The sequence below is a fragment of the Alligator mississippiensis genome, chromosome 4 (assembly GCF_030867095.1).
Source record: "Alligator mississippiensis isolate rAllMis1 chromosome 4, rAllMis1, whole genome shotgun sequence".
NCBI classification, from domain to species: Eukaryota; Metazoa; Chordata; order Crocodylia; family Alligatoridae; genus Alligator; species Alligator mississippiensis.
Genome location: NC_081827.1, coordinates 52843713 through 52867101, shown reverse-complemented (window position 1 = coordinate 52867101; position 23389 = coordinate 52843713). Strand labels below are relative to the sequence as shown.

The window sequence follows — 23389 nt, the reverse complement described above, 5'->3', positions numbered from 1 at the left end:
CATCAGGCTGGCCTGGTTCCATGGAAGCAGAACCCAGACTGGTGCTACACATGGTCCCTGCAAGTGGTGCTGACCTCTGGGTGACAACCCAAGTGGCCCAGTCCTGCCCAAAGGCACATGGCCACATGTGATGTGGCGCAGGCGGTGCCAGGTGGCCAGGGCTGCACTGTGCTGCCGTGCCGCCTCGCATCACAGTGGGGAGAGGAAGCAGGGGTGTGTGCCAGCCAGGAGGGTCCTGAACAGCCCAATGGCCGCTGCTGCTGCGGGGGGGCTGTGCAACCTGTGAGGGGGGGTTGTGCCCTATGGGGGGCATGTATGCCCTGTAGTGGGGGCTGTCAGTGAGTTGGGGGGGGGCTGAGCCCCTTGGGGCAGCAGGGGACCCACCCCTCCTGAGCAGCTCCCCCATACCTACCATCTCCCCACACCCACAAAACCCCCCACAATCCACCCACAAATCTCACATCCCCCAAACCACCCCCACAAACTCCTCACCCACATACCCAGTCACAAACCCCAACCCCCTGCACAGGCACCATACCACCCTAAACCTCGCCCCCAGTAATCCTACACCCACCCCACAAATCTCACATTCTACATGCTCAGCCAGCCACATGGGATGGGACAGGACCTGCTGGCAGGAGCTGCAGCTGCAGGGGCAACTGCCACACTGCATCCCTGTCTCACGCCCACACCAATGCTGGGACATGCAGCCCCAGCTTGAGGGGGCTCTGGGTCCCAGGAGCCACTTGGGGGGTGTGATAGGCTGCGGGGAGAGATGGAGGTGGCAGCAGGCATGTGTCAGAGAGATATGGGGGTCGGGGTGGGGGAACATTCTGGGTAGGAGAGACCGCCAGAGCCAGGCTTAGAGCCCCCCTGCCCCTTAGAGCAGCCTGTGCAGGCCAGCCTGGGAGGAAAGGGACCAGCTCAGTCCCTGATTCCCAGTTGAGGGCTTCCCAGAAACAGCATGGGTCAGGGAGCAGAAAAGCAAGGGCTGGCACTGCTCAGAGCCACAAAACAGATGGTAGGACAGCTGCAACTGAACTCATGTCCTGGTGCTGGGACAGAGCTGTGGCTGAGAGAGAACTAGTGGGGGCAGGCAGGGGCTGCATGTCAGGAGTGAAGGGACTGGGGGTGGGAGGGCTGTGAGTTGATTGTGAGGGGCAAGGGTAGGGGCAGGGCACCGGCCTATCAGTGCTGCTCAACGCTGCATGTCCTGGTGAGTGAAAGGGGTAAGACCAGCCCTGATTTTTCTATGACAAAAAAACCCAAAAAGTAAATGCCAAAGTGTATAGATATTTAAAATCCATTTTATTATGATGATAGAAGCACTGGTAGGCTTCCAATTTGCTTTAAACATGTAAATATATCAATAAAACATTGCTCAATTGATCTCTCTCTATACAGTGGCATTTCATTTTAATAGCAAAAGAACACTACTTTGGGTATTTTAATGAGAGAATTTGGCTTTCTTATCAACGATTTTGCAATGTTTGAACAGGGAACACCAGGATCTCTGCTGGTGAGACAAGTGGCGTGACCTGGGAAGAGGAACCTGTCCAGAGCCAGCACTGGGACCCAGCTGGAAGGCAGATGAGATGGCTGACCTCTTGGCCATTTGGGCCCAAAAGGACATGGTTTGATAGTTCAAAGCGGGCCACTGCAAGGAGCACATCTTCTTAGTGATAGCTGCCCAGATGGCGGAGCAGGGGCACCCCATCTGGGTCTGGCAGGTGCGTAGCCATGGGGCTGCAGGTCTAAGAGAACGGATGCTGTTGCAGGTGGCAGCAGGTCACAGTCAGCAGCCCCCAGTGCCAAACTTCTGCAGTGGGTAGAAGTTACAGGGGCCACTCCAGGTTAGGGCTGCTTCAGCAGTGCAGCTGGCGCAAGGGGTAGTGTCCCCAGATACCAAATGGCTGGGCCTCAGAAGCTCGAGGGCAAGTAGCCCTGAGCTGCTCGCCAGAGCAGGTTTTTATATTGCTGAGGCCAGCACCCCACAGCCTCTAGCTCCCCCTGGTTGAAGATACAGGAGGAGCTGGGCAGGGTCAGTTTGCTCCAAGTGGCACAACTCGCTCCACACCAAAGTGCATGTTCAAGCACATGCGCTAAGGCAAAAAACTCTGGCACAAATTTATGCCACTCCTATTTGAGCTGCTGCAAGTGCACGAGCCTGCAGGCATGTCCACGCCCTTTGTGTTTTGTTCTCGCCACTGTTAAAAAGTGATTCAAATGCTCAGAGGATATAATGGTTTTGACCACCATTTTTAATTGAAATTAGGTATGCAAGAAGAGCAAGGAAGTTGATGGCTTTAACAGCTGAGCTTTTCATCCTACCCCATGGACACCTGTTCTCTTCACAAGTATATGCCAAAAGTGGAGTCCAAATTCCATCTGAATCATGGTGCCAATCTGGTAGCATTCTTTCTAAAACACATATACTGAAAACCACATTGCTTATCATTAATTCTATCCTATATACTGAAAAACACATTGCTTATCATTATTGTCTTATTTGACTAAGGATAAGAGAAGGATTTCAGAGTACAGTCTGGCCAGGCTAAAATGGCACTAGAGGCGCTGCTGAATCATTTCCCTCATAGAAATCTGCAGAATTGATACCCAGCGTTCCGTCACACATTTAACCAGTACTACTTTTATGACCTAATATGGACCTAATCCTCACGATGCTACACTTCTTTAACAAGAACTCATTCTAAGGAAGTTGTACCACTCTCTGAACTTCCACACCATAATGACTGAAACACTTTTATACTTTTGCTTCCGCATATTTATACTACTTCCCAAACTTCCTCTCTGTTGTTCTGGTCTCATAGGACTGTAAATGAATGGAAGTGAAGTTGCACGGTGCTTTTAATACAACTTTGGTTCCCAATCTGCAAGGATCTGCATTCATGTGCAGGCTTACAAAGTTTCCTAACAGCAGATGCCACACAGGTAAATATGCAGACAATCCTCCAAAGAACCACAGTTCCAACAGAAAACATATTAATGCTCAAAAAGTGGGAAAAAAACAGTTAAACTGAAATGTATTAATAAAAATGTGCAACTAGATAAGCCCCAAATACTTTTGTCATTCTTTTCCATAAGGCTTTATAGTTGTTTCAGTGTTAATACTTGGAAATGCAGGAGTGGAAAACTAGCATTTACTTATTTATTTAAAGGAACACAAATAATGTTCAAAGTTACCTTGTGGTAGTGCAAGAATGACCTTGTAGCTGTTGCTGGGGAGCCATGAACACTCCTCACTCCTTGCTGTGCTTGTTGTGTCACTGTATTCCTTCTTCCAGATATTCTGATTTCAGAAGCAGGTCAGTCTGCATTCAAAATGATTATCTTGTGAGAGAAACAGATTGTGAGGGACAGTTTCAAGGCAGTTGAGATGCAAAGCGCAGGGATCACACCCAACGCTAGTAAGGTGAACATAGGGCTCCTCTACACCTTACAGGTATTGCTCAATTACCTGGTTAACTGCACAATTACCTTAAGATCATCTACACATGCAAAGTACCTATCATATCATGCTCCAACCAGTTATAAAGTTAGACCTAAAAAAATCTGTACTAACTTTTATAGCTGGTTGCTACTGAGCTTTAATTTGCATAGGGGTGCATGAAATAAGGACCATGATCCACACTCCTGAACTGTATAAAAGGGAGAGGTGCGAGTCTGGAACTTGCCTCAAGCCCTGAAGACAAGATTCTGAGGGCCCTCAGACCTCACCACCCAGTAGTGAACATGTCTATATTTTCTTTGCTGTATTTAGCTGCTCTTGGTAAAGTTGCCTCATTGATAATATCCCAATAAATCAGTGTATAGTTGCTTCTCTTGTACTTCTCTAGATAAAAAAGCTCCTAGTCACCCTGGGTGTAACACAGAGGTGGTCCAGAAATTCTGCAAGGGGCAAGCGTTTTGCTTCAGAAACAAGGACAAGGAGCAATGGTCTCAAGTTGCAGCAAGGGAAGCTGAGATATTAGGAAAAACTCTCACTAGGAGGGTAGGAAAGCAGTGGAACAGGCTACCCTGAGAGCTTAAAAGCACCATTCTTTAGAGGTTTTAAGACCTGGCTAGCTGGGATGATCTAGGTAGGGCCAGTCCTGCTTTGAGCAGGGGTTGGACTAGATGAGCTCCTGCGGGCCCTTCCAACCTTCATTTTCTGATTCTCAGGGCCTATCTTTTGCATTGGAGAAGCAGGTACCTGGGACAGAGCGATTCAAAAGCTTATCTACCTCTACCCCAAATCTTCAGCCGGGCCATTAAAGGCCGCCCCCAAGGAAGCCCCTGCCCCTCGCCGAGCTATGGTGCCACGGGCCGTCTCCCCACATTTCCCAGCCCAATGTGTGGCCACAGTCTTCCGCTTCTCACACGCCCCTTGCCCCGCTGGACGTGACGTCACAGTCGGGAGCGAAGAGCGCGCGGCCAACCCCCTCTCCCCGGTTGCTGGGCAACGCCCTCGGTGTCTGAGCCTGCAGCTGCAGCGAAGCCCGGCCGGACCACCCCTCCCCGGGTCAGGCGAGGACGAGGGGAGGGGCATAAGGGAGGCGGGGGGTGACGTAAGCCCCGGCATCTACCAATGACTGCGGGAAGCTGAACCCTCTCTTCCCGGCGTGCACTCCGGAGTTGTAGAGCCCCGCACTACAACTCCCAGCATGCAGTGCCGCGACTCTGCGGTCACCCGAGGGCGGTGTCGACTACAGCTCCCAGCAGGCCACGCGGCAGCACGGTCAGCGCCCCGTGCGTATGAGTCAGCGCTGACGCCCGCGCTCGGCCATTGGTCCTCTTCAGGCCCCGCCCCCCTCCGCCCAGCCGGCTATAAAAGCCACGTCGGCGCCACCTCTACGCTTTTAGCTCCAGGTGCCTGATAGGAGAAAAATGCATCGATTCCGCTCGCGGGCCTCCACGGGGATTTCTGCCGCCTCCGCCTCGTCCATCGCCTGCCGCCGCCAATCCCCTCCGCTGCCTCGGCCCACTAAGCCAGCCGCACACAGACGTTGTAGTAAAAAGCGCTCCTGCTTCTCTATCGGCTGATTGTCGCTGCGGCCCGCGCGGGGAGCAGAGCGCCGATACCCGGAGTGGGGCCGGGGGAGCCGAGCCGAGTCAAGCCAGGCGCTACCAGCCATGCCCAAGTCCAAGAAGCGCGGGGGCAACCCCGGGCGCGGAGCCGGTAAGAGCCGCGGGGGGAGGGGCGGCTTTCCCGTGATGCTCCATGCGGGGGGGGGGGGGGGGCGGCAGAGCGCGTCCGGCCGCCGGGCTCGGCTCGGCTAGGCTCGGCTCGTCTGACCGGCGCCCGCATTGGGCACGGCCCCTCGCGCTGCTCCGCGCATGCGCGTGGTCCTGGCTGCGGCCTCCCGCGCGGCGCCGCGGTGGAGGGGGAAGGGCGGCTCCAGGGCCGATGAGAGGCCCGCGCTGGCTCAGCCCCTCCGATTGCTTTAAAGCAGCATCTCCTCCCCCTGTCACTTTCCCTTCTGGATACAATTTTTCCTTTCTGCTACTCCATTTGCAGCACCTGAAGCAGGGGACTGGTGCCAACTGTGGAGAGCCAAAGGCTCCACGTCACTGCTGCTGGACTGTAGTGATTCAACAGAAAGGCAGTCCCTGGCAGGCTCGACTGGGAGCTTTGAAGTCTTCAGGACAGGCTGGACTTGGTGCCTAAGCTCTGAATCACAGCTCAGGAGCCCCAGGAGGTTCTGACAAGCTCCTGACTAGGTTTGCCCAGGCCCCCTCACCGGGCAGCAAGGGGCCAGGTCTGCCCTGGGGCCTGTGGGAGGCCGAGTTGGGGTCGGAGAAGGCCTGGCTGGTAGAGCTGCCCCCTTCCAGCAGGGGCTTAAGCTGAGGACGGGCAGCATTGCCTTTGGAAAGCTGGTACCTTGTGCCCTTTCCTCACTTGCTGGGCCACTAACTTGTAGTCTCTGTGGACTGGGCCTGGGTGAACCTAGTCATGAGCTTGTCAGACCCTTCTGGGGCTCCTGAGCTGTGATTCAGAGCTTAGGCACCAAGTCCAGCCTGTCCTGAAGACTTCAGAGCTCCCAGGCAAGCCTGCCAGTGACTACCTTTCTGTTGAATCACTACAGTCCGGCAGCAGTGATGTGGGGCTTGGCAGCACCTGGGCTCTCCACAGTTGGCACCAGTCTCCTTCAGGTGCTGCAAATGGATTAGCAGAAAGGAAAGATTTTATCTGGATGGGAAAGGGACAGGGGGAGGAGATGCTGCTGAAAGGCAATCCGAGGGTTGCTTAGGTCAATTCAGATAAATTACTGGAGGGAGCCACTCATCCAGCTAATGGGATTGGGCAGGTGCTCAACCTCTGACCTCTGGGCCACATGCAGCCTGCAGAGTTGTATTATCTGGCCCACAGAGCTCCCTGTAGGTTGGGAAATTGGGAGCAGGGAAGTTGTGTCCATTAATACAGCCCCCTTTTCTCCTTTGCTGAGCTCCAAGCCCAACATGGTGAGTTAGCCCCAGTCCAGTACCCCCCTGGGTCTGGTCTCAAACCCCCTTTCCACCTGCAAGATGAGATGGAGGCAGGCTGCTCCCACTGACCCTACAGCTGGATGAGATCCCACAGTGACCACCCTGGGCACCAGATCAGGACCACTGGTTGGATCTGGCCTGCATACCACCTGCCTGTCCAGCCCACTGGCCAAAAAGGTTGAGTACCACTAGGATAAAGCATAGCCCCTTGTTGATACCTCTGTTAAAACAATCCAGCCTGTGTGACTTAGTCTGTAATTTTACATTCCAGCTTTTTTTTAATGTAAGGACAGCTGTTTAGAGGTCAATGATGGAATGTCCAGGAAAGCGAGCGTTCTGTCATGTGCCTTTCTGGGTTACTGGAACGGATGTCAGATCTACGTACACTCATTCTTTTATGTAGGGATTGCTTCATCTGACCAGTGTAGATGACAGAAGGGTGCTGTACTTACTGTAGGCAGGAAATGTAGGCATGGCACTGGTGAAGGAGTATCTGAATGTACCCTGCATGGTGCAGTTTGTGTTGCTTGGTTCAGTGATAATGAGGCAGCACAATGGACATCTGGGTCAGTAGCAAGACCCTGGTGGCTTAGTGAAAATAGGAGTTAAATATTCTGTTGCTGGAGAGACATCAATTGAGATTGGGGGGGCTGCCAGTTCCCTGTGGGGTGGGGGTGCATGTGCCCCTGGATCTGTTTGGGGCAGGCTGCAGCTGCCCTCTGGAGGGGTGGCAGCCACTGCTCTAGAAGGGGAGCAGTGTATTAAAAAATAGGAAAGAACACATCCAGTGCACCTTGGTAGCTAACATTCTGCAGCTGGTGGCATCCTCTTGGTTGCTTACAGGATTGGTGTTTCTGCTATATATTGATGGAAGGACCTTTATTGCCAAGAGTGGGTAAAATGCGGCCCGCCAGGCCATCCTATCTGGCCTGTGGGACCCCTAAAAAATTGAGAAAATTAATATTTATCTGTCCCTGGCTGCCTGTCATGTGGCAGTCAATGGCTTGCCAAAACTCCATAAGCAGCCCTCCACCCAAAATAATTGCCCATCCCTTCCTTATGCATTTGTATTCACTGCCGTAAGTGTTGACACTTTACAATGCATAAAATAAATTTTGATTGCATAGAGTTCCTAAACTAGTATGATAAATCTTTGTTATACTGCATGAGTAGGATAAGGGGGTGCCAGTTATCTAAATTCTGGTTATCTGAGAGTTATACTGGCCCCAGCCCACCCTGCTCCGCGCAGATCCCTTTCCCCTTCCCCTGCAGATTCCCAGCAGCTCCTCTGTCGGCAGTGTCAATAACTAATGTAAGCAACAGAAATACTTGATGTTCATGCTGGATAGACTTGGCAAAGATTCCAGTTGCCCAAGTGAGGATTTGTTTTGGGAGATACTGGAAATTCTGGTTAATAGAGTATTCTGTTCAGTAAAATGCCAGTTTAACATGGCTTTTACTGTAGAAACATTTTAAGAAATAGAGTATGGGCAGGGGCAATGACTTATAATGTGGTCACTTCTCTGGCAGTAGAAATCTGGCTTCTGTGAATATTAAAACTAACTGTGCAACCTGCCATCGCATATTGGTATTCATGCTGCATTTTGTGTGCCCACTCCAGAAATACTACTGGAAAGTTAGTGAGTAGCAACACCATGGATTTTTTGTTGATGTATTGCAATGTCAGTGACATCAGACTGTGACTGTAGTGTTCAGTCTGAGACTGTGGCTCTCTTTTTATTTTTATTGGCTTTCTTTATAAGCTATAGCTAAATATACTCCAGAAAGTGTTTGGTGTGTTGCTTTATTATTAAAAGGCCTGTTTGAACTTGTGTAATGATACAACTTCAGAGGCTGTCAAGACTGTTTTAGGCCACCACCGACCCAAAATCATAATTTAAGGCCAGAAGAGATGAACTAAAAGAGATCTTTAGGTGTACTAAAGACACTTTGTCCAGTTATCCCTGTACTTAGGCATATAGTATATGTTGGAAGATGGAAGTTATCTATCATTCTCCTTAAATAGTTCCAGTGACTTATTTGCCCTTGCTGTTAAGAATGTTATTTGTGTCTGTTTCTAAAATTGGTTAAGATGAGATTATAACCAGTGAAATAGTTTTTGATAGTGTACATGGAATGCATTTGGTTCTAAATTTAGACATAAGCAATGCTTGCATTTGATTGTGCTCTCAATAGTTGGACATAACCTTGGCTGTGGAGATGCTATGCCTTCATATTTTTTAAATGTCACTGTTGTATGTTCTGTACCTTCCTGACCATTAGCTCTTTAAGAGCAACTTTTTATACCTATTGCATGACGCATTACTCTCGAGTAGAGCAGGGTGTGACTTAACGGGGGGGTGTTAGGAGTGTTAGTCTTCTAGTGATGAGAACAGAAAAAGCTTTGGATGGAGAGAGACTTCTCTATAACGTTTCCTGGATCAGGCAACATGGGAGTCTGAGAGGGAGTAACTTGTGGAATACTTGTTTTTCTTTTCCCTGGTATGAAAGTTATTCATGTCTTCCCCCCCCCCCCCCCCAGGTGGTCAGCACAGAAATGTGCAGCCTTTCAGTGATGAGGATGCATCAATTGAGACTATGAGCCACTGTAGTGGTTTTAGCGACCCTGCTAGCTTCACTGAGGATGGTATGTACTTGATTTTTATCTGTATGTTTCACTGAAGGCTTTTTCAGAAAGAAGGTGCAAACATGACTTCTGTTGAACATAGACTGCTGTATCTTTGACAGCTGTTGCACTTTAATTAGTTTTCTACTGAAGTGGAAATGCAGAACACCAATTTAATCTGTTTTAGGTACATTAATCACAATGTACAAATCATAAACCAGGACCCTTTTGTGGTAGGAGCTGTATAAACACAAGACAAAAATGGTTCTTGTCCCACGAGTTCCTAATCAAAGTATAAAGTGAGATGGGGGTTCAGAGCTCCCCTCTCCTCTGCAAGGAATCAAAATTCTCTTTAAGCCTAAAACTAATTGCTCTGGTTTGTGTTTTGTAATTTCAAAGTAGATATTGGGAAATGTGATATAGGTTTCACAAGCAATTTTTAAAACCTTGCCACAACTTCTCTAAATACACTATAACTACAAAATGAAAGGTTAAGCATACTGGAAACTCTTTCTATTTGCCTTGCTGTCCCAAAATTACAGGTAACGAAAAAAATTTTTTGCATTCATGGTCCATGTTCTGAGTTTGAAATCTGTATATACAAATTAATCAGAGCCACCTGGCCAACAAAGGCATTTGCCAGAGAGACACTGTGATGCAATAGACTAAGGTGTCATTCTGTAGCTCTAACATTCCAAACTTGTATAGCTAAGTCCCCTGATACCATGATATCAAGCTTAAATTATCACATTTGTTTTAAGTTTGATACTTAGATTTAATCCTTTTTAAAAATCTACATAACATGGCATTTCATATGTTAACTACTTTAAACGTAATTAATGTAATGGTCACTTGTATAAAGCTATCTTATCTATAGTAGGTCCTGAAGCTGAAGAAGAAGCAACTCAAGAAGACTTGGAGTACAAGTTGAAGGGATTCATTGACCTTACATTGGACAAGAGGTATGGTATATTTGAAAGCTATGTTCAGACTTAAATTTGGGGCTTGTTAGACTTCAAATACAAATTTTCAGTGAGGAAGCTGTGCTATGTCCTGATAAATTAGCCTTGTACAGTTGTTTGCCCATCAATCAAATTTAGTGTCAAATAAAATTGCAACCTGAAGAATGGCGTGTACAATTTCCTGGGCAGGTAGATTATCAAGGTTTGGCAGTGCGAAGGAAAAAGCATTTATTGTGACAGTCTCCAACATGAACTTTATTTCTCTTCTAGAGTAAAATTGTCAAAAGAAAATAAATCAAGTTTTAACTTAAATTGGTCTGCCCAAAAGACAGGGCAGGCACCTGATCATTGTTTTTATATGCAAATAAGAATACTACATACTTTAAAGTGCTAGATAAGTGCATAATATAGATGGCAATAAGAGCAAAGCTAATTGTTGTTGTAACTTCTCTGTATCAGTTTTATCCATTTATTTTCCTTCCAACAGTGCAAAGACGAGGCAAGCAGCTCTTGAAGGTCTTAAAAATGCATTGACTTCCAAAATACTCTTTGATTTTATTTTGGAACGGAGAATGACTTTGACAGATAGCATTGAACGCTGCATAAAGAAAGGTAAATAATGCTTATGGTACTGAAAGGGAAAGGTTGAACGAATCTGAATTTTTAGGTAAGCTTCTTTTGTCCAGTGTTGAGACATTAGTGATCAAAGGTCAATGAATGGCATTGTCCTAGGAAACTATTTATATTACATTAGTTGGCTAAAATTTTGGATAATGTGTGGGTTCCATTTTTCTTTCATAAATAAATGAATAGTATTTCACATGGTCACTCAATTGTATACATTTGAGGATGATTGAATCCACAGGACAATGATGCATAGTATTATTTTTTTTAATTTGTAGGTAAGAGTGATGAACAGTGTGCAGCTGCAGGGTTGGCATGTCTTCTTTGTGTGCAGCTGGGGTCAGGAATCGAAAGTGAGGAGATCTTTAAGACCCTTGCACCAGTTCTGAAGAAGATAATCTCTGATGGGACAGCTAATATCCAGACTAGACGAGCAGTAAGTACAAACCACATGGGACTGCAGAAAGACAATATGGCTGTTCAAGGCTTTGTCCACTCTTTTTTTTTTTTTAAGGAATTCTCTGAAACTATTCTACTAGAAGAAAAATAGCCCAGGAGCTGGAATATGTGCGCCAGCCCCTCGCTGGAAAGCTCAGTAGTCAAGCTCTCCAGTCAAAAGGCATTAGAGAACTGCTTCTTGGGCCACTCCTGCCCTTAGCAGAGCCCATTACTTTGACAGTCTGTTCTTTTCTGGGCCTGGAAAGGGGGCAGGCTGTTAATAGGCACCCACTCGGATTTTTAATTGCCCTGTATGCAGCGGAGATGGGCTTCACATAGGGTGATTTAAAGACTGGCATGAGGAATGTGGGGCCAGGGACAAGTTTCCTGACTGGGTGCTGGCTCTAGCTTTTAAACTGCTGCATGTGTCTCCTCTTTAAAGCCTGTGGGAGTAGGAACCTGAGTGGGGAGAGAAGACCTGGCCCTGACTCTGAGGCTTGGAATAGCTGCTGCTTAGCTGGGCAGCAGGGGTGGCATTTAAAGCCTGAGGGCCAGGCACCAGGTTTAGGGATAGTCTTCCCAAGCCTGACTTCCAGTCCCTGGGCTTTTAATACAAACATCTGCCAAATAAGGTGAGGGGGTGGGGGGCATAGGAAGTTGTCAGGGGCTGGCAGAACTCCCCTGTGTCTTTGCAGTTAATGCAATTGTTTGCTCTTGTAAGAGAAATGGTCTTACTGGAGAGACCTTTCAGGTCAAAACCTGAAAGATTTTGTTTCAGCAGGAGCATTTGTTTTGCCTGGGGGAAATGGATGGATGGATACTCAGGGCACTATGCTTATTACCTCAGAACACTAGCCCCTTATCGGTGACTAAGCCTCTACTGTAGTCCATTTCATCAGTTTGGATTAATTTTGTTCTTGGACTCTAGTGCTGTTACAGATCTGTCAATGTAGTAAATTCTTTCATAATTGGAGGATAATTTACTATACAACTTTGCTTTTAATAGGCTTCCTAGTGTATTGCCAGCCTCTTAATTCATGAAATTGATTTGTAACAGGTGTAGATACATTTGTGATGCAGACAGTTGTCGGGAATGAACATTCAAAATGGGAAAATTATGAACAGAAGTCTTTCCAGAACTGCATCTTTTGAGGAAAAGATATAATTTGTGATTGGGATGGTGGAGCTCGGATACACAAGGACAGACTTCCACCTATTCTTTTAGAATAGTTCCCTGCATATGGCAAAATATTAACTAAGAGCCACTTCAAAGCAGAAGCTGCTGCTCCCAGCAGTTCTGGGGTTTTTTTTCTGGCACTTGCATGTCTTGGTGTTTGAGCTTGGAGTATTTCAGACCAAATGACATGAAGTTTAGGGATATTATCAAGCCTGATAAAACTGCAACAAAAACACTGACTACCTCTTTTCTTTTTCCCTATCTAGTGTATCACCTGCTTGGGCATTTGCTGTTTCATTGTCACTGAAGATATTACTGTTAAGTATACATGCTTAACATTTTATAAAATTTCTTATAGAAATTAACTGTTACATTTTAGCCACTTACACTTCTTTTAAAAAAAATATAGGAACTGTACTTGACTATGGAATGCCTGGAGAACATATTCACAAAATCTTATCAGAAGGAAAGAGACACCAATGGCATCTCCAGTACTCACAGCACAATGCTACACATCAATGCTCTTCTCACATGGACACTGCTGTTGACAATCTGCCCAGTGAGTGAAGTGAAGAAAAAACTTGAAATGTGCGTGCCTTTCCTGAAAACAACACCTGGTGATCAGTTTTACCTTTGCATTGTTTCATTGTACAAAATACTTCTATATATAAATAACATAGCTATTTTTTAGGCATTTACACAAACTTCCAAGCCTGTTATCCTGTGATGATGTCAACATGAGAATAGCTGCTGGGGAAACATTGGCTCTTCTATTTGAACTAGCACGAGAAATGGATGCTGTAAGTTTACTGAATTAAGTTCAATGCTTTTCTTGCATTGGAATGATGGTTGCAGTTGTCATATATTGTACCAAATAAATGACTAAGTCCCCTGTATCTATTGGCTGTATTCTGGGTGGAAAATTACTTCAGTACAATCAATAAGACTTCAGAACAGTTTAGGATAGTTATACTCTGCTTCCATTTATTATCTGAATTGGAAAAGATGCTTACAAAAACCATCCTGCTACCTCTAGGTTATAGTCCAGGGTCTCTGGAAAACTAGTTAAGCAATTTCAGCTTCAAAACAACGTACAGGCTTTCTAAGTAACAGTTTGAGAGGGAGTTACAATGCAAAGAAAATTATGTAAATGTCAGGTACCAATAAACTATTGGAGGCAGGGGGAGAGAACATTTTAATACTTGCCACTGAACCCTTCATGCTTACCACCGAGTTCCAGAAGCACAGTTGGATGCTATTACAGCCGCAGTGTACTCTTTGAGATTACTGTAAGTGACTTGTATGTGGCTTTGTTTTCTTGATGCTTTAAACTATTCCCAAGAATAGACTGGTTAATCCTTACATTATAAAAATCCACTTAATTCTCTTACTGAGCAATTTTATAGGTGTAGATTGGAGCCAGTTTAACTTTAGGAGGTGAGACTTCCTTTTCAAAACATGATGTGAATAGTTAACTCTTCTTAGGGTTTGCAAGACTAGCATTATTTGCTTTCCTAATGCCCCTTTTAAACTAGTCTGAAAGTTAATATTGAGAGACTAAATACTTAGCACAATCTTGCTTGTTCTTATTGCATTTGAATAATATACCTTATTTCTTAACTTTTTTTGACAGCACAGAAGAAAATACTGGGCACAGCTTGGGAGGGCTGCCAGAAGGGCTCCTGGCAAAGCAGATCAGCCTTGACCAAGCTAGAAAGCTGTCCAACAGGGAAAGGATAACTGTAAATGAGTCAGGATGCACAGTGTACTTAGTCTGCATAGTTCTAAACAGTGTACTGCTTTTGTTATCCTTCTAAATAGGGATTTGACTTCAAGTCTCAATTGTGGACGTCACTTTGGAGAGAGGGTGACAGTAAAATGATTGGGTCTATCAAAATGAATGTCAGACTTGATCCTTGACTGTTGAGCTAGACTAGCTGCAAGCAACCAAAATGTTTTCTTTTAATTCTTAACTTAAAAGGTACTGAGTACAGTACTTACAGGGGATTGCAATTAAGATGAAGTCCTTAGTGCTGCTAGGCCCAGTTCAAAAACGTAATAGATGGTTCATGACTAAGTTTGCATAAAATTAATCTTTAAGAAGTTAAAACTGCTGCATTAGGCCTTTGGAATTTCCAGTAGTTATAGCAGGAATGGGACTATTCCTAGACTCCCTTTCCAAAACTACAGTTAATGAATTTTATTACATTTGGTAAATTGGCTGCCAGTACTCCTTAACAATCCACCTGCACCCCTAAAATAAGAATTCCATCTCAACAAATATTTTCCTTCCCTGTGTCAGAGCCCTATGACATGGTGAAACTTAACTTACAGGCTCTGACAAATTGAAGGAGCCCCTTAATTATGGAACAGGAAGTTGAGCAGAGAAAGCTTTGCTTGTTAATAATTGTTAATTTGGGGCACTGAAGATGTCACTTGGGTAAATTAGACCCTAGTCACTTCAAGTCTTATAGTATATTTACTTTGTAGTTCCAATTGTAAAGAAGTGTTGATATATTTCTTATAGTTACGTAGAGGGAGGTAATTATCAGTGTTAGTCTGACATTGGGCAGAAGGCATGGTAGACTTGCACTTTTGAAGACCAGCTAAATTGGATAGGAGTTTGAGCTTGTGAAAGCTTATGCTATGTATGCATAGCTGACTTAGTTGGTCTGTAAGCTGCAAATCTACCCTGTCTTCTCTTAAATAAGAATACATGGGGAATAACAAGTTCTGACACTTTAAATGGCCTTGTTGTAGTATGAGCAAAATATATGGAGAAACTGAAATGTTACCTTTTTCTCTGGCCAGGATTTCTTTTATGAAGACATGGAACTTCTGTCACAAAAACTAAGGTCTCTGGCTACAGATGGAAACAAGCACCGTGCTAAAGTAGATAAAAGAAAGCAGCGCTCTGTCTTCAGAGATGTCCTCAGAGCTATAGAGGTATGCTGCAGTGACTTATAAAGACTGATCTGTGGAATGTACCAAGCTGCACACATTGTAGATGTAGCAGAAAGCCCCCTTTTCCTCTTGCCTGCATTTGCTCTCCCTTCTTTGGATATGTTTCTTTTTCTACCTTTCTTCCTTCCTCTTTCTTTCACTTTAAGATAAGGAATTGTGTTTTAAAATTTGTATGTGTGCATTTTGTGTCTCCCCTTGTAGCTTGGTATTTTTATCTATTTGTGTGCCATGGCATTTGTAGCTTATATTTTATACTCCTCACCTTTCAACTTTCAACTAAATGTGTTTTAGTAAGTTATACATTGCAACATTGTTAAGGGCAGGAATCAAACTGCCTTTCCCTTTATCAGGCTGGCCTCTGAAAGAGTGAGTGAATCAGTGATTGAATGTGTAACATTGAAGCAGGCAGCAATTATCACCTGGAAGCTGTCTTCTATTGAGTTCAATGTAACAACCGGGAAAACTCTAAACTTCACTGATCAAGGGCTAGAAGCCCTGGCCTGGCTTAATCAACACCAGAGACCAACTTTTGGGCTGAATATCTCCAGATCGACCACTCCCAGAACCCTATTCTAAATTCATCAACGGACTCCCAAACCTGCATGTACATGCGGACAACCCGTGGGGCTGACAGATGCTGTCCGGTAGTCACCAGGGGGGAGGGAGGGGGGGGGGGGGGGGGGGGGAAGTCCCACGAGGGTCAATGACCCCTGGATTGGGCAAACCTGAAAACTGGGGAGTCACCAAAGTCTGTCAGGGACAGATAAAAGGCAGTGAAAAGTGACCCTCTGTGGCGGCCTCTTGATCTCCAACTCGACCAGACCTGTCCAGCCAGAAGGACCAGCCGGCGACCCCCTTCTGGAAGATAACACCACGCTGAAAGAAGCCTCAACGACAGACTCCAGCTCTTGTAGGATAGGTATACCTGACTCTGTAGCCTGCTACTGTGTGTGTGTGTGTGTGTGGACCAGCCCCAAGGTTTATGATTAGAGTGTTCCAATCTGCCTAATAAACTAGAATTTTAAGGATTCCGAGTTGGACATTTGTAGCCAACATAGATACAGTAATCCAAATACTTGATTATGCTTTATTCATTGAAACATCTGCACCATTTGCTAGAAATGGACAAACATTCAAAACTGCTCCTAAGCGTAGCTTCCAGTTGCTGTTAGTGGATATATGGAACAGTATGTATGCATCAGCCTATCTGCAGTATCTCCTTTTCTTTTCCCTTTACTTAATTTGGCATAATTGTTCTCACTCTGCCCTTACCTTTAATCACAAAGCAAGTGTAAGTACATTCTTTTCATGTACACAGGCTTTTGGCAACCCTTAAGCAGTGTACATCCATAGATGGTGTGAATTAATTCAAATGCAGCATAAGGGAGCTTAAGCTTTGAAGTTCATTATGCTATCAGCACATATTGAATTGCTCTCTGGAAATCTTTTGAGGTGCACATAATCTTTACTTGCAGTCCCAAATTCATAGTTAAATATGAGAGCCAGGAAAACTGTTCATGCTGGTGATAATGACTAAACGTTAATTTTGAGTACCATATACATGTCTTGGATTGACCTTTTACTTTAATGTTTTGTAGATTTCATAGATTTCATAGCCATTAGGGCTGGAAGGGACCTCGGAAGATCGAGTCCAGCCCCCTGCCCAAAGGGCAGGACGTCAGCTGGGGTCATAGGATCCCAGCAAGATAAGCATCCAGTTTCATCTTGAAGGTGTTCAATGAAGGCGCTTTAACAACCTCCGGTGGCAGGCTGTTCCAGACCTTGGGGGCTCGGACAGTAAAGAAATTCTTCCTTATGTCCAGCCTGAAACGATCTTGTAGTAGTTTGTGACCATTCGACCTCGTCATCCCTTGGGGCGCTCTGGTGAACAAACGTTCCCCTAGATACTGGTGATCACCCCTGATAAACTTGTAGGTGGCCATCAGATCACCCCTGAGCCTGCGCTTTTCCAGGCTAAAGAGCCCCAGGGCTCTCAGCCTGTCATCGTAGGGTCTGCTTCCCTGACCCCTGATCATGCGCGTGGCTCTTCTCTGGACTCTCTCAAGCTTCTCCACATCCTTTTTGAATTGTGGAGCCCAAAACTGGACGCGGCACTCCAGCTGCGGCCTCACTAAGGCCGAGTACAGGGGGAGAATGACGTCCCGGGATTTGCTTGAGAAGCATCTGTGGATGCAAGCCAGCGTTTTGGTCGCTTTACTAGCCGCAGCATCGCATTGCAGGCTCATGTTCATCTTGTGGTCAATGATGACCCCCAAGTCTCTTTCTTCCATAGTGCTAACCAACATAGCACTGCCGAGCCTATAAGGATGCTGCGGGTTTTTCTTCCCAAGGTGGAGAACCTTGCATTTATCGGCGTTGAACACCATCAGATTCTCATCCGCCCACTTGCTGAGCCTGTCCAGGTCAGCCTGGATCACCCGCCTGTCTTCTGGTGTGGATGCTTTGCCCCAAAGTTTGGTGTCATTGGCGAACTTGGCCAGTCTGCTTCTGACTCCAGTGTCCACATCATTAATGAAGATGTTGAACAGTATGGGTCCAAGGACAGAGCCTTGGGGGACCCCACTGGTCACAGGACACCACGATGAGTGACTTCCATCAATTACTACCCTCTGGGTCCGACCCCGGAGCCAATTTTCCAGCCAGTGGATCGTGGGGGACCCAAGGCGACAATTGGCCAGTTTCTCCAAGAGACGATCATGGGACACCAGATCGAAGGCTTTTCTGAAGTCAAGATATATGACATCAATCTCATCTCCCTTGTCCAGGTGATAGGTCACCTGGTCATAGAAGGAAATGAGATTGGTCAAGCAAGACCTACCCGCAGCAAACCCGTGCTGGCTATCCCTTAAGATGTTGGCGTTGGCCAGTCCATTAAGGATGGCCTCCTTAATAAACTTTTCTAAGATCTTCCCCGGGATAGAAGTCAGGCTGATGGGCCTATAGTTAGCCGGATCCACTTTCCTCCCTTTCTTGAAGATAGGCACCACGTTGGCCTTCTTCCAGTCTTCGGGCACTACACCAGATGTTGCCCTATACTCAGTGAAATCAACCTATTACACTATTACACTTGGGTTTTTTAGAAGAGTAATGTTGGGGTTTTTCTCAATTTTTACTAATTAGTAAATGTACTCAAAGTGATTAATGTAACTTTTTTCTGCTACTTTTTGTTTCTTGGTAACTCTTATGTAAGTCTCAGGATTATTCTCTTGACTTTTTTCCTTTGATTTGTGACAGGAGCGTGACTTTACCACAGAGACAGTTAAATTTGGACCTGAGCGTATGTATATTGACTGCTGGGTTAAAAAACTAACATACTACACCTTCAAGGAGATCCTAGGATCAGGGATGCAGTATCACTTGCAGGTGAGCTGCTGTTTGTTTCATGTGTGGTGGCGTGTGCAATTTGAACTATTGACAGTCTATGAAAGAATTTTCTTTTTTCTATCAGCAGTGTCTCGTTTTTTTTCTAAGCTGCATGTTCATATTTTTTTTTTTTAAAATGTGGTGAATGGTGCCAAAGTAACACTGCAAAATTGTAAATGGAAGTGAAAATTAAGCCCCTTCATATAGAGTTACTCTCCACTATTAGCCAGCTCTAAGAGGCCATTTGAAAATCTTCCTCACAGACAGAAGTGGTCTTTGTCTAGTATGAAATCAGTCCAAATGACTTCTATGTCCAACACTTGAACTGTCCAAGTAGCCTTGTGTTGGGGGCACATGACTCCCCAACAGCCTGTGCGCCAAGTCCTATTTTTATGCAAGGAAGAACTGATTTCTCACCTCTCCCTGACAAAATGATGGGTGTTGGGGAGGAAATAATTCAACACTGACTAGGCTCATGGGAACTATCTAGTGTCTGAAGATTTCTTGAAGATGCTGATATAAGGAGGACTTTAAATGATACTTTCTTTTAATTCTAGTCAAATGAATTTCTTCGAAATGTGTTTGAACTTGGGCCGCCAGTAATGCTTGATGCAGCAACCCTTAAAACGATGAAGATACCCCGGTTTGAAAGGGTATGTTATTAAATCTAATCGTATCACGTGCACTTAACTTGATAGTACATAGTAAACTTCTTTTCTTGAGTCAAACTTTTCAGTACTGAGCTTCAAACAGGTGGTACTTAAGGAAACATCAAGCTAGTCACTTTCAGTTTATTCTTAGGGTGGGAGATCTAGAACTGGAAAACATAGACGGGAATGTTAAGCTCTCTCTCCTATCCTGCGCTGTATCTGGACTATGGGGTGCCTTTTTTATGGACTGTATCCAGCCTAGGGCAGGGGGTGGCTCTAGTAGCAAAACAACCCTCTTCTCTTCCCACCCCCCCAACCTTGTGCATGCAATTAGCAGCTCCTGTTATGTGCATGAAACCAGATCTAGAGCTGTTGCTGTTTGATGCTAGGAAAAAAAAAAAAAGTTTAAACTCCAAACACCCAGTGGTGTGTGTTGTGTCCATGTGTGGTGTCCCATTTCCCCCCCCCCCCCCCCCCTTGAACCTTGGTGTCTGACTCCCAGTGAGTTGGCTCTCCCCATTTTTTAAGTAAAATTTTCCCACCAGAAAGTGTATTATCTTTTAAACCGTAACCACTAATAATTGTAAGCCGATGCTGTGCTGTTTTGTTAGTTTGAAGACAGACTTTGGCATTGAATTTTTTTGGTGTAAGACATCGAGGCTTTAGAATTGATACCACCAAAGGAAATACTGTATTTTGAGGCCAGTCAGTAGGTGAGTTAGGACTATGTGCCATATCTGAAGCAAAACTAACTTCACTTTTACTAAAATTGTACTTTTTTGTTTTAAAGCAATAGTAAAATTGTCAGGCAGGGAATAAAATACTCAAAAACACCCAAATACTTTGTTTTAAGTGAATTTTAAGAGCTTAAGACCTACTGGCAACCTGAGTTGCTACTCATGTCTTAAACTTTTACACAAGTGCTTACATAATTTTAGTGGAAACTTTTGGAATTTGCTTAATCTTCTGCCTCCAAACCAGGATGTTTAAGAAACTTTCCTTCTGAATAGTGAAGGAAAGTACAAGATGCTGTAAGAGCTAAGAACAACCAATTAGGAATAAAATTCAAAACGTAAGAGCAGTGTTGAGTAGAAGATAGTTTCATATTGTGCAGAGATCTGTCAAAAAAAGAATAAATTTAGATGTGAAGAAACACAAGCTTAACATTAACCATTGCTTTGCTACAGCCAGACTGAAAAGAAGAGAAGAAAAACACAAGACTAATATGGACATTGGCTGGGGTTAAGGAAGCACTGATGAATACCTGTTATTGTTAGGGGATTGGATGCATCTTTACATGTTTAAATTTAAGTTGGGTTCATTTAATAAAGTTAACTGAACACCAGTCTTGGCACAGTGCAGGAAATAGTTAATTTAATGCAATTTAATAGCCATTCTGAGTTAACTGGTTTAACAGTTGAACATTGGAACCTGTGCCCTTCCTTGTCCTGTTAAGCTTATGAATTTGTGTACCACAGCAATACCAGCTGTTACTTTTTTTTCTTAACTTTTCTATTAACTTTTGCTATTTCTCTCCATTTTTTTAGCACTTGTACAACTCTGCAGCGTTCAAGGCTCGAACAAAGGCTAGAAGCAAATGTCGTGACAAAAGAGCAGATGTGGTTGAATTTTTCTAGGAACCTTTTCTTTAGGTTACAAGTTTGAAGTCTTTTATAATTTAATTTCTCAAATGTAGCTGACTTCCAAATGAGGTTATTTTGTTGGGTTTTTTTTAACTTTGTATAGCCACATAGTTTACACTTCCTTGCACAGGGATTATGTCTAATGTATAGTATCTGTAAATATAATGCATGTTAATTGTGTACTTGGGTATCTGTTGTGCATGTATATAGGATTCATCTGAAATGGGTGAAAATAATTTTGTAATACTTGGCTGAATCACTTATGAACTTAGTATATATATTATAACAGCCCAATTTTCAATGGTGTTGAAAGTTTAAATGGATTAGACTGCCCAAACAGTATGATTTCAGCTCCTTTGCTTGATTGCTAAAGCAAATGAGCAAATTCCCCATAGGAGTAATGTACAAAGATGGATATGCTTCTGGAAGAGCTGCTGCTTCATAAAATAATACTTGATGGATTTTAATCCTTTTTAAACTGGCAGATGGACACTGAAATTGTCTAGTAGGGTCACACTTTGCCCTGTACAGGGGTCATAAAGTCCAGCTTATCAGCAGTTTAATGAAGTAGTAGCAAAAACATACTTGCCTAAATTTGACACACAGATTTCTACATACTCTGTATAAGACTCTGCTTAACCTTTGGAATAAAGATCTTTCTCACTCAAAACTCTCTCTCTTGAATAAGGTTGGCTGTTCTTCATTTCTGAAAGCAAAAGTGAGCAAATGAAGCTAAAGTCTGATGTTACCACTTTAAATATACTGTATTTACCCAAATCTAAGACTACTTTTACATTTCTAAGGTTATCACCAGCAATTAGATTCTATACATGAAAAACTATATACATTGGTTATCATTCTTTCCATATGTGTACTCAAACTTACCAGAGCTCAGTAATTCTGAACAATCAACTCAATGAATGTGTTGCTTGGTTTTTTTTGTTTTTTATACAACAAATAACATGCTGGATGTTAACGATTTATTGGGGGGGAAGGTAAACCTCTGACAAGTTGTGGGTTGAAACTGCTAGTTGTATAGCAAAAAACTAACACGCAACAATGCTCAGTCGCACAATGTCGCAAGGGGTAGCTAGTCCTCCACTGCTTTCAGTGCACTGCTCTGTTCTCAAAAGTAGTCTTGGGAGGCAGGGGTAAGCTATGACTCCTGTCATGGAGGAACATGGACAGCAGCTCCAGCCTCTGTTGTAATAGTGGGTATTGGGGCCTGTTTGGATTCATTCTGGGCTTGGGGTGAGGATCTGGGGAGAAAAGAAGTTGCTCTAACTACACGACAGCTTTGCAGTCCTGGTGCGAGTTGGCTGTGGGTAGTGGTGAGTCTGACAGGATAGCTAATCAGCACCATGCTTCATGTCTTGCTGGCCCTGGGGGAAGTGCTGCAGGGCACTGTTATGGCCTCTGTGCTGCCAATGCTCTTGTACCACTTTTTTCCCCATACATAGCAGTGAACCCCTGAATGTCTGGCCCAGCACAATGTGTGACATTTCCATTTTGTAACAGTTTTACACTTTCCAACATGCAACAAAAATAACACTTGCTAGTCCATTAAGACTATTTCAGATTCCTAAGCCAATCTAGCTCTGAATACTTATTCTAATTGTGTCAGTCTAAAACAATGTCTAACTTGCTGAACCAATTTCCTTGTAGACCCAAACTTGTGGAAGATTGTGCTAATTATTCTGTAGCTGTGCTTTAGCAATAAGCAAATGTTAACTGCAAGCTAATTAGGTTTGGTCTGTCCAACCTAAATGCTGCATGCTGAGTGGGCTGTGTTCCACAAAAGTGCACAGGCTTCCTGGGCCTGCTGCTATGTGAGCAGTGTAAAAGCTTCACTGCTGTTGAGCAAGCCCTGCTGCTGCCATGGCCCTGTGGGCATCTCCCACTGCCACCCCACTTTCTCTGCTGTAGTGAGCCCCTCCTCAGTGCATCTTCCCAACATACAGCATAAGGCCCCTACTGGTGCTGGCATATTGTCAGGTTGAAGTTATTTTTCCCAAGAGCCCCTAAGCTAGGAAAACTCAGTGTTCATGGTTCTGTCTTGTCTTTGGACCATATAAGAGGCAAGCCAGGAAGTAAGGATACTTTCTGTTTACTCAGAAGAGAGGGTCAGAGCAAGGAGTGTTGTAGAGCAGGCCTGACCAAAAGTGTTGTGAGGTATTGAAAGTGCAGGAGAGCAGACAAGAAATGGTGATTAATTGGAGCCTGCAAATGAGGTCCTTGATATTGGTTGGGAGAGGTAGGAAGTGGGAGTAGGAGTTCGTTTGCAGTTGTGCTTGAATTTTCTGACTATGAGGGTGCTCGAGCATTGGAACAAGTTACATGGAGAAGTTGTGGAATCTTTGTCCCTGGAAAGTTCTTCCTAACAGCCAACCTAAGTGTCCTCTGGTGTAGCTTGAGGCCATTGCTCCTAGTTCTGT

At 44.7% G+C, this 23389-nt stretch overlaps 1 protein-coding gene and 1 long non-coding RNA gene across 5 annotated transcripts; one reads left to right on the top strand and one right to left on the bottom strand.

The window, feature by feature from the left end:
• Positions 1 to 1289: 1289 nt before the first annotated feature.
• On the bottom strand, positions 1290 to 4939 carry LOC106739320 (uncharacterized). Of its 3 annotated transcripts, none has more exons than XR_002091749.2 (3): positions 4850 to 4939; positions 3205 to 3332; positions 1290 to 2435 (listed from the first exon to the last, which is right to left on the bottom strand). It is a non-coding gene; the product is annotated as an uncharacterized LOC106739320 (long non-coding RNA). The 3 variants fall into 3 exon arrangements; XR_009461576.1 differs by lacking the exon at positions 4850 to 4939 and adding an exon at positions 4245 to 4579 and having other exon boundaries at positions 3205 to 3351; XR_002091748.2 differs by lacking the exon at positions 4850 to 4939 and having other exon boundaries at positions 3205 to 4238.
• Positions 4884 to 21624, top strand: IFRD1 (interferon related developmental regulator 1). Of its 2 annotated transcripts, none has more exons than XM_059725986.1 (12): positions 4884 to 5179; positions 9029 to 9133; positions 9993 to 10074; positions 10562 to 10686; positions 10977 to 11134; positions 12580 to 12630; positions 12723 to 12901; positions 13005 to 13113; positions 15125 to 15259; positions 18533 to 18661; positions 19219 to 19314; positions 20859 to 21624. In XM_059725986.1, the coding sequence occupies exons 1-12, from the start codon at positions 5134 to 5136 to the stop codon at positions 20946 to 20948; spliced, it is 1305 nt and encodes a 434-aa protein (XP_059581969.1). In that variant the 5' UTR covers positions 4884 to 5133; the 3' UTR covers positions 20949 to 21624. The 2 variants fall into 2 exon arrangements, with proteins under 2 accessions (XP_059581969.1, XP_059581968.1); XM_059725985.1 differs by having other exon boundaries at positions 4885 to 5179; positions 9990 to 10074.
• The last annotated feature ends 1765 nt before the right edge of the window (positions 21625 to 23389 follow it).